The sequence below is a fragment of the Mus musculus genome, chromosome 9 (assembly GCF_000001635.26).
Source record: "Mus musculus strain C57BL/6J chromosome 9, GRCm38.p6 C57BL/6J".
Taxonomy (NCBI): Eukaryota; Metazoa; Chordata; class Mammalia; order Rodentia; family Muridae; genus Mus; species Mus musculus.
Window position 1 is genome coordinate 71,843,704 of NC_000075.6, and position 14,651 is coordinate 71,858,354.

General features: G+C 40.9%; 1 protein-coding gene across 18 annotated transcripts in view; it reads right to left on the reverse strand.

Moving 5' to 3' along the window:
* Nucleotides 1–548: 548 nt before the first annotated feature.
* Tcf12 (transcription factor 12) overlaps nucleotides 549–14,651 on the reverse strand; it is a 267,642-nt gene continuing 253,539 nt past the window's right edge. For 9 of the 18 annotated variants that reach the window (XM_006510998.3, XM_006510997.3, XM_006510995.3 and 6 more), the window contains 3 exons: nucleotides 12,602–12,834; nucleotides 6,069–6,222; nucleotides 570–2,857 (listed from right to left, as the gene is read on the reverse strand). In XM_006510998.3, the coding sequence (XP_006511061.1) occupies nucleotides 6,080–6,222; nucleotides 12,602–12,834 (376 nt within the window). In that variant the 3' untranslated portion in view covers nucleotides 570–2,857; nucleotides 6,069–6,079. Of the gene's footprint in view, nucleotides 2,858–6,068; nucleotides 6,223–12,601; nucleotides 12,835–14,651 lie in introns of all 18 variants that reach the window. The other 9 variants (NM_001253865.1, NM_011544.3, NM_001253862.1 and 6 more) reach the window with 2 other exon arrangements.

The window sequence follows — 14,651 nt, forward strand, 5'->3', positions numbered from 1 at the left end:
CCTGAGAGGACTCAGCCTCCTCGTGCAAAGGAGCTCCAGGTGGTTCCTATCTCAGGCTACCCATGAAGCCCTCACAGTAGTCAATGCATACATGTTTGTATACATGCATGCATGGATGTGGTGTTAACAACAGATGGAAGAGCTTTCACTAATGCTGCCCCCCTCCCCCTATTTTGGCAGGTTTGCTTGCTTATTTATTTTTTGGTTGTAGGTAAGAGAAAAGAGACATGAAACAGCTGTGAATGCTTTAAGGGTCCTTTCCCATCGTCTTCATTCTTCTCTAGATCTGCAAGAAAAGATGTTCTTTACTACCGACACGGGTTTGCTCGACCTTCAGGAAAAGACTTAAGAGGTCAGTGTCAGTAGAGAGGGCAAGAGTAGAGCTGTGCGGGGCCGGGGGTGTCATCTTAGCTTGCCCAGCCCCATCTGTCCTGCAGGGTCACCCGTGAAGCACAATTAGTGCAGACAGGAAAAGCAGTTCCAGACTTTCTGGGAGGAAGGAGATAGAAAAAGAAAACAAAATACATTATTCTGTGGAAAACAGGAGTGTAAAAAACTCACTAGTTTACTATGTTAAAAAAAAGGATGGCACATTTATTGCTACATAAATGTTATATACATACTGTGTTTTCTGTTACAGCGACAGAAAAAAGAAATTTGAACTTCTTGCTGCTGGTTGAAAAGGTTTATCAATAATACCTTGAATTTGACACAGAATACAAATCTGCAATAAACCAACAATGGAAACTGGAGAACAAGATGAAAAGCAGCTCATCTCCAACAATTCGCTCTCACAATACTCCATAGGAACTACATGGTATGCTAGAACCTACTATGCTCTTAAAATGCTATTGTAAATTTCTGATATTAATGAACAGGTTATGGTAAATAACCCTACATTTTCTTTAACTACCTAATATAATAAAATAAAGTAAGAAACTTTTTACTGAAAACTTTTGATTTCAAAAATCTAGAAAGAGTAATATTTAGAATTCAAGAAATTTTCTTACAAGATTATTGTATAAAAGACTAGCTACAGTGAAAAATAAGCCAAATGTTTTTTTCTTTCTATTTTATGAAGGAAAGCTTCTGGGCATACTGCAAAGTCTAATATAGCGAAAAAGACGACAAGCTCTGAAGAAAAAAGGCCAGGCAGTGGCTTATGTTCACTCACACATCATAGCAACAACTGCTGTTTTAGCTGATTAACACTGAAATGAAGAACAAGGCCACAGATAGAGTCTGATCTAACTGGAGAACATATACAAATTAAGTCCACTAAGTTCGCCAAAGACTGACGTGTTCACCAGAGTCCTGATGGAGGATCTGAAGTGCTGTCTTCATGGTTTTTGTTCTTTCAAAATTCTCCGGTGTCTCTAAGTTACAGAACGACTTGGGATTTTTCTTCTGTGCAGACTGCCACTGCTATTGGCTTTAAGGAGTTACTTAGCCAAGACCATCACGCTTAGCATGTTTTTCTCTCCCAGGGTGCTGTGGTGGAAGACAGATTTCATGGAAGTTTAAAGTGATTACTGTGTCTTAAAAACAACTGTAAGGGATTAGAGACAGAGGGTGCCTTAATGCATAATGCTAAGACAGACTGACAGGTACAGCTCGGTGCTAATCTGGCTCTTCTTGGGGTGGGGGCAGGTGGTTTGCAGGTGATTAAGTCACCCTCCTGCCCCACCCCCCACGGACCAGCCAACTCAAAGGACAGAAGTAAAGCTAGGGTAAGGAACCGTGACCATTGCTCTTGGATTCCATAGGTAATTAGCCTCAGAGCGGTTGAGTGCATTCATCACACTGCCTGTCCCGGAGACTCACCAGGAAAAGTCATCTTTGTATTGTACTGAATGCATTCTGTGCTTACTTATCAGCTAACACTTTACAAGTACTATATTGTGTAGTACTTACTGCTCGGAAAACAAAGCAATTCCTAAAAAGTAAACTCTCCCTTGTAAGTTACACTTCTTGCTATTATAGCTTTACTATGAAACCTAGAAGCCTGAAAAGTCTTAGTGATTATTAGAAATAAAGCAATGTTTATTTGGGGGCAAATCCAGGGGACAAAACTTCCCCTTTCAAAATATTAGCTAGGCTATGGTCACAGATGGTGTCTGCTTATCACTTCAAGGACATGAACAAAGCATACAGGACTGCAAGGAGGGTTCTGGACTGTGACCATAAACTATGCAGACTCAGATCAAATATAACACCCACAAAGAGGAAATAAAAATGAGTGAAAAAAACAAGAGAGAAATGCTATACGAAGTAATATTTTTCCTATTTCATGGAAATCACTATTCATATGGCGAAGGTCGGAGAGGGCAACAAAGGACTCCCTTCCTTTTTAAGACACTAACAGGTATGCCGGGAATGCTAAGGGCCAATGGTTGCCACTGCTCTGTGAACAGCTTTAACAATGCTGGCATCAGCTGAGTGTACATCAGCTTCCCACATGAACTTTTCCCTTTATATGTAGACCTCACAGTTCCATAACAATAAATAAAATTTGTAGTTACAATGCATTTGTCAATTCAGTTTAGGCACAAGGCAACTTCCACGTTGAGTGGAGAGATGAGACAGTCTCTGATTGTGCAGAAGCGACACACTGATTACAGCAGAGTGATATGCTGCAAACACCTCACGGCCGACGGTCTCTGCTGAGCTTCCTATGCTCACGTCTGATGAAGTGCTGACCAGTTGCTTTGATCACAGGATTACATATGAGTTTCTGGTTTCAAGTGTTTTGCTTTTTCTTCTCCCTCCTGCCAGGTTTGTGTCTTCAGATAATCTGAGTTGTCCAAATCTTATGAGGAGAGGTCACCTTCTATTTAGCCTACTGATGACTCTGGAACTGTGACAGGGAGGAAGAGGACAGTTAGTATATTTGATTATAAAGTATAACAATTATTAAAAATAACATTACTCTACAAATCCCAGTTATTGTTCATTATACTTAGGTTTGCGCTAGGCCAGTTCAAGTGACTTACTCAAGAGCCTTTAGGTATCAGAAGTCCCTCCTGATCTGAAAGGCTATGGCCCAAGATCCTCACTGGATGCCTGAAACTGTGCACATTATCTTACTTGCACCGTGATTTTTTTCCCTATACATAAATGCTTAGGATAAAGTTTACAAGTTGGGCATAGTAGTACATGGGCAACAATAAACAATAAAACAGAGCACATAACATTATAAGTCTATGTTTCCTTTTTGGAGACAGGGTCTCACGTATCTCTGGCTGGCTTAGAATTTGCTATGAAGACCAGGTTAACTTAGAGCTCATAATCCCTGCATCTGCCTCAGAATGCTGGAATGAAAAGGATGTGCCACCATGCCCAGCCTTCATTGCAAATTGTTTATGGATTACTGTTGGCTCTAAGTAACTGGAATCATGGAAAGTGAAACTTCCAAGGAAAGGGACTAGGTCTGTAATTGCAAGAGTTTTACCATGTGTGTGTACAGGGAACCTTCCATTAAAAGTTTGTACATCAGCTTAGTCAGCCAATTATGCAAACTCATGTTGGGAGCAGGTGAGCTGGCAATACCGGACCTTAGAGTCCACCCACTCAGCAGCCCACCCATGTTAATGGTTTATATTTATTTTTCCTCAACAGAAAGTTATGAAGTCTTAGCTGCTGGTCCATGGTAGGTTCCCACTAAGTATATATCTAAAGAATTTAAGAAATAGATGGGCGGTAGTGATGCATGCTTTTAATCCCCATACTCCAGAGGCTGAGGCAGGCAGATCTCTGTGAATTGAGACTAGCCTGATGTACAGAACAAGTTACAGGATAGCCAGGGCTGTACAGAGAAACCCTATCTCGGGGAGAAGAAAAAAAAAAGATTTTAAGTAATTATCTTATTAGTTCAAACTTTATACATTCATATACATTCCCATTACAATGTATATTTTAATAATCCTGAAAATGCCATTACAACCTTTTATAATAGGAATATAATTAGGAAAAATCATATTTCCACTTTCTTATTAGATGATAGGCAATAATACTGTTTGGTAACAGCTGGTGAGATGGCTCAGCGGTTAAGAGCACCGACTACTCTTCCGAAGGTCCTGAGTTCAAATCCCAGCAACCACATGGTGGCTCACAACCATCCGTGAGATCTAACGCCCTCTTCCGGAGTGTCTGAAGACAGCTACAGCGTACTCACATATAATAAATAGGTAAATCTTTAAAAAAAAAGTTACTTGGTTCTACATTGGTGGCAAATTGTTGGATATTTTTGTACGTTCCCTAAATTACTGTTACTATTAGTGCAAGTGCAGAAGCACATTTGCCACTGCATGCCTGTGGTGGCCTAAGGACAATGTGCAGAAGTAGGCTTCTCCTTCCATCATGTGGATACCGGGGCTTGAGCTCAGGCTGTCGAGCCTGTATGGCAAGCACTTATAACCGCTGAGCCATCTCCTCGGCCTCTCGGTGAGAATGTTACCATATTATACAGAAAGATAAGGCTAGAGATCCCAACGCAGCAGGAAGTACAACAGGTAAAGATCTGGAGGTAACTAAGAGAGAACGACAGTAGACAGGGAACAAGACAGGTTCTGCGTCCAGTGTGATGCTGACTCTAAGTTCTTTTCAGTCTGAGGGAAGCTCAGCACTTGAGCTTTGTATGAAGCTGTTTCTCATTACTGATCTTCTAGACCTATCAACTTAAAAACTCACCTCTGCCCTGAGAAACAGTGGTGTGTTTTTATCGAAAGACACCAACATTTATTTATAAGATGGATTCATTACTTTCCTAGACTCTGTTTTCTATAAAATATAGGTCAATGGCTTGCCTTTTAGAGAATGTGTGAATTAACAAGCTCTTGCCTGAGGACTCTGTGACTACATGATGACTGGAGGTATCTGTGGGCAGTGGTTTAGGCGTTCCCTCCAGGATGCTGCGGTTACAGTGATAACTGACTACCAGCATGTTGACCTATCTTCCTTTTCCCCTTTTCCACTGCAGTCTAATTTGATCCTAGGAGTGGTGGCATAAACCAAATCTGACATTAAAGAGCAGTTTACTTACTAACTATTCTATCAATTTCCAGACTTTTACCTCAAAATGAGAAACTATATTTGGTATAATTTCTGCTTCCATCCATTTGCCTCTACTATTTTAAATCTGTTGAAAAATATAAGAAAATAATTATATAATGCTTAAAGCTGGTTATAAACATGAAGTCATGGTTGGGAGTGGCAGCACATGCCCTCAATCCCAGCACTTGGGAGGTAGAAGCAGGCAGATCTCTGTGAGTTCAAGGGCAGCCTGGTCTACAGAGTAAGTTCTAGGGCCAGAGAGGGTTACATAGTATAGCCCTGTCTCAAAAACAAAACAAAACAAAAAAACCAAAAACAACAACAACAACAAAAACAAAAAAACCAAAACCCAAACATTTTAAAAATAAAATTACCAGTTCTTCTCTTAATCCATGATGCTAGTTAAAATGCTAGTTTGAAATATTTAATTATAGCTCACATTGATCAGCTTCTTAAATATTAACTTTGCAACTAAGCCTTTGTAAGTAAAACTCCAGCAAAGAGGGCTACTTTGGGTTTATCGCCTCACATCTTTACATTCAGTGGGTTCTAGAGTGTGCTCAATTCATGACTAGAAGAGCACAGCAGCTGCTCTCACAATCTCCATCCAAGGACCCAGGTGGAAGTGTACAGTCATGGAAAAGAGTCGAACCCAGTACTTATGACAAGAAGAATGTGGAGCGAGGGTGGGAACAGGGACAGTTTGAGAAAGGAGTCACTGTGATGTCCTCTTCTTGGAGCATGAGCACACAACACATGCCGACTCAGACCTGGCACTTCTTTATGAGCCATCAGCTGTTCAAACAATGTGAACAGTAATTGCTCTAAAATGACACTGGCTTTGATAAGACAAGAGGAAGGCCCATAGATCATTGTATTCCCAATTACATAACTTTACCAAATTATGTGTGGCCTTTACAATCACCATGGCCCACCACAGAGAGCTGCTGCTCTGCAGTCTAACCACTGTAAAATGAAGTGATGTCCTTATACCTCCCTCTCAGACCCACACTCACCTGGCTGATGTTTACAGATGACCCATAGGGTTGGTAGACTCACTAAGCCCAGGATGGGCTCCTGGCAACGTGTTGGGCGGCTCTGCTGACGCAGCAGAGACTTTTTCTTCTTCTCTTCTCTTAAGGCAGGCTGCTTTGGGGTTGAGGTTCCTCTCTACAGTAGAAGGAGAGAGCTAGCATCACTATTTAAAAAGGCAAACCAAGGGACTGGAGCTGGGGTAAGGCAAGTGGCAGTGAGGCTGGATCTCTAGGCCTGACTGGTGTCTGTTGGCAAGGCTAGCCTCTAACTCGTGGTTATCTTCCTGTCTAGGCCACCGAGGCAGGCTAAAGACTCTTAGGTCTTAAGTTGAACAAACTGCTGCTGTTCTTTCTGTGCAGATGCAATCTCTGTGACTTCATTTTTATATTAAATCTAATTTACAGAGGCAGCCACACTAGGCTCACACTAAAACTTCAGTATTAAATGAGATGCCAGAATTCTTTGTATTTTCTCTATCTTTGATTATTATTTCATCTCCTAGGGTTTATGCTAATCTAGGCAAATGCTATTATCAATCAAGTTTTCCTCAGAATCCTGCTATGACAGAGTACACTGAGTTAATATGAAGGCCTGATACTCAATTTATACCCAGAAAGACATCTGTGTTGTACCTCAAATTTACCAGTTGAGAAAACTGTCCCTTTGTGGGAAGCACATGAACTCAAGGGAGGCAGATGACTGTGGCCTGCCTTCCTGTCCTACTCTGATAAAGCATATGCTTAGAGCAGAAACAAAAATTATGTAAGAAACCGCCATAAGCAGATACCTATACTTGCCTGCCTTCCTTCCTTCCTTTTTCTTTCTTTTCTTTCTCTTTCTCCTCCCTTCCTTCCTTTTTCTTTCTTCCTTTCTCTTTCTCTCTCTCTCTCTCTCTCTCTCTCTCTCTTTCCTTCCTTTCTTTCCTCTCTCTCTCTCTCTCTCTCTCTCTCTCTCTCTCTCTCTCTCTCTCTCTCTCACTCACTTTCTTTCTACAACATAGAACAAGACGGCAGAGTTCTTTATGTGGTTGTGTTATATCAAGGAAGGCGCTAAAACTTTTGATAAAAGATAGCCAAGATGTGATGTCTTGGAGAAGTCATAAGAATAGGGCTACCATAAGAAATAAAAGGTGGGGCTGGCCAGTTAGTGCAGTAGTAAAAACACTGGCCAATCTCGCTGAGGCCCAGAGTTCAAACCTCAGTACCCACATGATGGCTCAAAATTGTCTACAACTGTAGATGCATGTGATCTGATGCCCTCTTCTAGTGTGTAGATATAAATGCAGACAAAGACTCTGCCTGTCTCTGTCTCCTAAGTGCTGGAATTAAAGGTATGCACCACGAAGTCCAGCAGATACTTCATTTTTAAAATGTCATATTTTTTAGAAATGGGTGCTTGGCTCAATGCTCCTAGCACAGCTCTCTTTGTTAATGTTTCCCCTTCTAAGGAAGGTAAGTGTATTTGAATGTGTACATTTTTAGTGCCTACCTGTAGTCCACATCTTAGTTTTAAAAAGAAAAGGGCTTTATTATGGTAAACCCTGTTGACTCTATGAACTTCAATTGACACAGAATGATTTAATACCAGTTTACATTCTGCTTCTCTAAGACCCAGCATTTAGGGAAAATGCATAAAACCTATATAATTATGAGGAGAATTAATGAAAGAAGAAAAGTACTAATTATTCTTTACTTATTAAGGGTTCCTGGTAGGTACATATGGTATGTTTGTCATTTAGATAAAAAGTATCAACATGAGGCTGGAAAGAGGGTTAAGTGGTTAGAGCACACACTGTTCTTGTGGAGTGGCTTATAACTACGAATGACTCCGGAGCTGGGGGCCAATGTCTCTGGCATCCTTGGGCATTGGCACTCACATGCACATACCCATGTACATAACTAAAAATAAATCTTTAAAATACAACACTGGTTTTCTTTTCCCTGTTTGTAGTTCTGGGATGAACTCATGGTCTTATGTATGCTCAGATTATACTTTAGCACTCAGATGCATATAACAACCCAAGGGCTGCTTTCTCAACAGGAAACTATCTCTGCCTAAGAGGAGGAGCTTGTCTTCTGATAGGTATTGTGGAATTGTTGAGACAATGGTTTCATGACCAAAGACTAAGGGTAAATCAGAATGTCAACTAAAAGAACAAAGTGAGACTTGAAGGTTTTCAAAAGGGAACAGGCTCTTATTTCTCTTCTAGTGGACTACTGTTCTGAGATAACTAGGACTCTTTTCACAATAAGACCTAGGGGCCATATTATAATAGTTGAGAAGAACCGAGAGACTCCAGCTTGACCTTTGTCAATAATTAGGACTGGAAGGAAGAGGCTATTCTAGCAGACTCTACTTAAGGTATCCACAACTTTGATAACAGCAGCAGCAGCAGCAGCTCCAAAGGCCTATGTCACTCTCTTATATCCTTGATGTAAATGAACAGCCCTGACCAATGTGCTACATAGCCAGGAAGGTCTGATACAAATCTAAGTGGAACCAGATTCCTATATTCTTTACATTACTAGGCAAAGCAAATATCTATGCTATTATGACCATGGAGATACATGCAAAGACAAGAATTTTATTGACAGTTTACTTATATAGCTGTTCTTGTAGTTAACAGCTGACTTATTTTTTCCTTCATTTTTAATAATGAAATCACAATCTTACTCAATGTTGTAACACACCAACAAAAATGCCTATCAGTATGTTTTCATTTTAAAAAAAGATTTATTTATTATTATATGTAAGTACACTGTAGCTAGACTTCAGACTCACCAGAAAAGGGTGTCAGATCTCATTACGGATGGTTATATGCCACCATATATTTACTGGGATTTGAACTCAGGACCTTCAAAACAGCAGTCAGTGCTCTTAACTGCTGAGCCATCTCTCCAGCCCATTTTCATAAACCCGCAAATACATCGCATTATTCATTAGTTTCATTTTCTTTCCCTAAGGCTTTTTACCCCCAGGTAAGCACCCTCTAGGCCAGTAAGTTGACACAGGGTTTTGTAAACTGACTTGCCTACGCAAGAGCTTTCCTGGGTCTCTCGGCTTTATTTTTCCTGTGTATGTCCCTATTGGCAAGTCTATGATCCAAATGCTTTCTGAGATATCCATGGGAAGTGGATTTGTGAAGGTATCCCTCTACTGTTTCAAGAATCTAGAAATGTCCCAAACTGATAACACTGGAATCATGTTTCTGTTTCTAGTTGATTTAAACTTTGTCCCTTGAAGCTTTAGGATAATCCCTAGCGTGCTGAAATCTCATGATGATGTTCTTTATCCTCAGGTCTTAAAAATATTGTCTATGTGCACACAGGGTGTATATGTATCCCATATGGATGCTGAAGAAGAGCTTACAGGAGTTGGTTTTCTCCTTCAGCCATGGAGGTACCCTTCAGGGATCAAACTCAGGTTGTCAGGCTTAGGAGCTCATGCTTTTAACAGTTAAGCTATCCTGCTGGTTCTACTGTCAGGTCACGTTTAAACCATTCTTTTTAGAAGAATGTTAAATCCTAACCTTGAGACAAATATTGTGCAAGATGTAGAATGAGCTTGCCAGTTACCACTACTGTACCTACTTTCCACCCCATGCCTATTTTTGTCCTTTTGTCCTTTTGCATTAATGCCATTTTAATTCATTTTAATGGCCAACAGAAAGAGTGGAGTATTATCGGCACACATATCTGCCACGTTTGATCACTTCCTTGCAAATCAATATCCTGGGGTTGGGACCTGGATACATGTTTAAAAGAAGACCGCAGATAATTCTGGTAGCAGCCAGACCTAAGAATCACCATCACTCGCCATTTTCCTCCACTCTTATCCAGAACAGTGAGCTGAATGAGCTGATATGTGATGGGTTTGGGAGGAAGAAGTGTTTGATCACTGAATCTGTGTGAGATGAGAATACAAACTTGGACCACAATGAAATTTTCTAGGAAGAGAAATGGCTAGGCTACTGTCAACAATCATTGTGACAATGGAAATGCTTAAATGGCAATGGCAGAGATTAGATGGGGTTTTGTACAATGAATAACAAAGCACAAAAAGTGTTCTGGAAGAACCCCAAGATGACTGCTAGCCCTAAGTCTGTCTGCCTTAGGAGGCTTCACGTTGAGGCTGGTCAGATACTAAGCCAGGTAAACAAAGTATGCCTTTACAGAAACTGCTGGCTCAGGACTGCAGGTGTACTGAGCCTTCCCAACATCCCAACTTCTGCAGATAACTACACCAAGCTTAGAAGACACTGCCAAGGATTAGGCATAGGCATTGGGAGCTGATGAGATAAGGGGCAGAGGGCATCTGAATGCTTTTCAAGGAGTTGTAAGATAAGGGCTCTGCTAACCCCTGACACTAATAATGGTAATTTGCTACGCTTGCAGACAGGAGCCTAGCATAACTGTCTTCTGAGAGTATTCATCCATCACCTGATGGAAACAGATGCAGAGACGCACAGCTAAATGAGGCAGAGCTCAGGAGTTTTATGGAAGAGTAGAGGGAAGGAATGAGGAGGCAGAGTGGTCTAGGACACCACAAGAACACCTACAAAGTGAACTAACCTGGGCCCATGAGGGCTCAGAGACTGAACTACCAAACAAAGAGTATGCATGGGCTGGACCTAGTGCCCTTACACATATGTAGCAGGTGTGCTGCTTGTTCTTTAAGTCAGCCCCCTAACAATTGGAGCAGGGGCTGTCTATCTCTGCTGTAGCCTTTTGATTCCTGTCCCATAGCTGTGCCGCCTTGTCTGGCCTCAGTGGGAGAGGATGAGCTTAGTCTTACTATGACTTGATGTACCCATGGTCGGCCTCTCCTTCTCTGAGGAAACGGGGAGGGGGAATGGGGAGAAGGGTGTAAAGTTGTGCCTGGGAGGAGAGGAGGGTTGGAGGGAGGCTTCAATCAGCTGTAAAGTGGAGAAAAAAAAAACAAAAGGCTCTGGGCTTCAGGTTGCATAGTCTGAAAATGGAAGAAAAGGCCTTCCTGGTATTAAAATAATCCTTAGGACAGTTGGAGTTTAGTGTGTCTAAAGTTCACTCATCTCTAATCAGTCAAAAACTCCTCAGACTTGACAGCTCATAACATGTGAAAATGTCAGACCTATACTCATATCATGATAGTTAGGAGGTAGTTTAGTAAGTAGCTGGACAAACCTGGATGTCCTCTCAGACTTGCTTTTTCTGCTTTAAGGACCTGCATAGGGCTGCTGCAAAGTCAAATGCTACAAATGAACACAGTTCACCTGTGAAATAAAAAGTTTCTAACTTTCTTACAAATAATGAAACATTTCTCATTTTAATGGCTTGCATTTGAGGCTAGGCATCACCACTCTCAAAAGTTCTAAAAACACAACCCTGCCGGGCGTGGTGGTGCACGCCTTTAATCCTAGCTCTTGGGAGGCAGAGGCTGGCAGATTTCTGAGTTCGAGGCCAGCCTGGTCTACAGAGTGAGTTCCAGGACAGCCAGGGCTACACAGAGAAACCCTGTCTCAAAAAGCAAAAAACAAACAAACAAACAAACCCCCAAAACAAAACACACACACACACACACACAAAACAAAAACAAACAAACAAACAAAACACACACACAAAAACCCAAAACACAACCATGTCTTCTAGCTCTTACGCATGGCAGAAATGAAAAGGTGTTACACAGTAATAAATTCTGGCACCTTTGCTGATCACTCAGACTTCTATGCAGACAGAGAAGGTGGCATTAACAGTAAATTGCTTTGCTTGTGAAATCAGAATGGAATGCAAGACAGGCTGAAAAGAGAAGAATGCACCCAGGACTTCCTCACAGGTGCCCTGTTGTGTTCAGAGTGGGACCAAGTGTTCATTCAGATACAGCTCAAGAATGACTATGAGAATGGTTGGCGAAGGACGGACAATGTTCCTGCTCCTGTCAGGTGAGCAGCCACCAGCCTCTGTGTCTCACAGGAGACTGTAATCTGTAAGATCTGTTTTATGAACAGCTATTCTCTGTCACTCCAAGGGTTTTGAACAAGATGAGAACATACCTGATTTTAGGAGCAGGATGACTATGCACCACCATTCCTATACATCAGCTTCTTGGACGGACACAGAAATGAATTTCCAGCTAATGGTAATGATGTAGCTTTCAAGCATTTATACCTACCCTACTTTCTTTGTACCCAATACAAACATTTAGATAATCGAACACAAATAGGAGAGAGAGAGAGAGTTGCTCACAAGCAAAGAGACTCGTGGCCCAAAGCCACATTTATTGATTCCTTGCAAAAAGGTTGCAGACGAAACCTTTAGGGAACTGCTGAAACACAAGCCAGAGGGTGGAAGCTCAGGAGGAGAAGCCCCCACTATTTGATAACTGCCCAGCACAGAAGAGGTATTGTGACGAGTGCACACTAAACAGATGAAGTTTAAAGCCTTTTCAGGATCCCATGATGGCAGACATATTCCAAGAGCTTTCAGATGACTTGCCTAAGCAAAGCAAGTGTCTGCCGGTCTCTGCTGGGCTGACTTACCTCTCACTTGCTGTTCTAGACTAAGGATGACTGCCACGGCCTGATGAAGAATGAGAAGTTTTGTCTGAGGTTTTTCACTCTTCAAATGAAGCTGACACATTCGGCCAAGCTCCTTGAACGCCTCGTTAATATCCCGCACGCGCAGGCGCTCTCTGGCATTGTTAGCCATCCGCCTTTCCTTCTCCCTTTCGATTTTCTGTTCTGGATTCAGATCCTCGTCTTCATTGGTACTGCTAGAAAAGAGGAGCAACAGTGTTTATGAGCTTCTCTATAAATATGCTGATTGTGCCAAATTATAAATTATAATGATGGAATGGAAATTAAAATCCCTACTAGGCAGGAGCAACAGCTGTACTTAATGTGACTGGAAATGCCTTTCCTTTCTTCAATGCACCTGAATAGTCATTTAGTTAAGCTTTACCACATGTATGTTAATACATTTTCATCGCAAATTTTAGCATAAAGGCCTCTCCAAGAAAGCAAATTATTTGTAAATAAGAAACAAAACTAAATTCTACTACCTTGTTATTCAGACTGGATCCAAAGATCAGCATTACCAGGACCAGTTCAACACATACTTTCAACTTCTACCCTTAGTCCATTAGCAGGCCCCACTGATTCAAATGTACTAAGTGCTGAACTTCTGTCCCAGAGCATGAGTACATCATGCCTGCTTGTCATTTCATGACTCTGCAAGTCACCTACTACACAAAGGACAGAAGACACAGAGGGCCTCAAAACATAGGTAACTATGATGATGAAAAAAATCCAGGAGAATGGGAATAAAAAAATCTTTTTGAAGGACAGACTGACTTATGTATTATCTCTGGTTATTTGGTACTGCAACAGTAGAACTGAGTAGCTATGAAAGAAACAATTTGGCCCATAAAACTGTAAGTATCTATGTTCTGCCCCTTAATAGCAGAAAAGTCTGTTGATTTTTAATGGACATGGAAAGAAGGATGCAAATTATCTGATAAAATTTGTTCAGAATAATAAAACGATAAGTTAGGGTGCTTAGGAGAAGTAGTCTTAGAATTCTCTGACTGAATTTACTTTCTCACTTACATTCTTCACATGAGTAAGATGCATATTAAACCCACAGCACTGCCAAGATTCATTTTCTCAAGAGAGGCACGTGGGCTTTGAAAGCTATGAGGATGTCAAAGGCAAAGAAGCTCTTTGTTAGGTGTGTAAGTGGGAGAAAGGGCCACGGATGGCTTCTGTTAGTTCTATTGTTTCAATCTCCTCTGCATCATAATCTAGCACACAAAATGGGTATTTTAAATATCATTAGCTGTATGTGATAGATACATCATCAATAAATGACTCAGACACCAGAAAGTAGGATGCATTTAAAAACATTAAGTCATGCTGGGCTTGGTTGATCATGTCTGTAATCCCAGCACTTAGAAGACTGAGGCAGGGGAATCATGAGCTCAAGACCAGCCTAGTTACAATGTCTGAAAAACAATACTACAGATATGTGTGCACAAACAAAATCACCTAATTTTAATGTAGAACTAAAAACAAATCTAAAGGAAGATATACAAATTATTAGAAACTAATGTCCAGATTCATGCTTGAAAGAAAATCAAGTTCAATTTCTAGAAAACTCTACCTAAGAGTGTCACTTTATCTGGAAAGCTTTCTCTTTTATATTTTTCTCAAATTACTCCTGAAATCAGGGAATAGCAAACCCCTATGAAGAACAAAAAGGTAACTATTTCCTGTTTTGTGAGACAAATGGTATCTGTGTCAACTACTCAAATCTGCCACTGTAAAGCAAACCCAGCTACAGATGACATGAAACCAAAGCATATGGTGGTTTCTAATAATAACACATAATAAGCAACAGGCTGGTGCTTGCATGAACCACACTAGATTTTGCCATATACTTAGTTCTTTAACAGGTCAAATATTTATTGGCAGACGTACAACAACAGTCATTGTCTTTTTTATAAACTATGGGCAACTAAGAAGAGATAGGCAGTTCTCTTTTTGTATGATGACACAAAGAGGTGTGAAGATGAAATGGGTAAATATATAT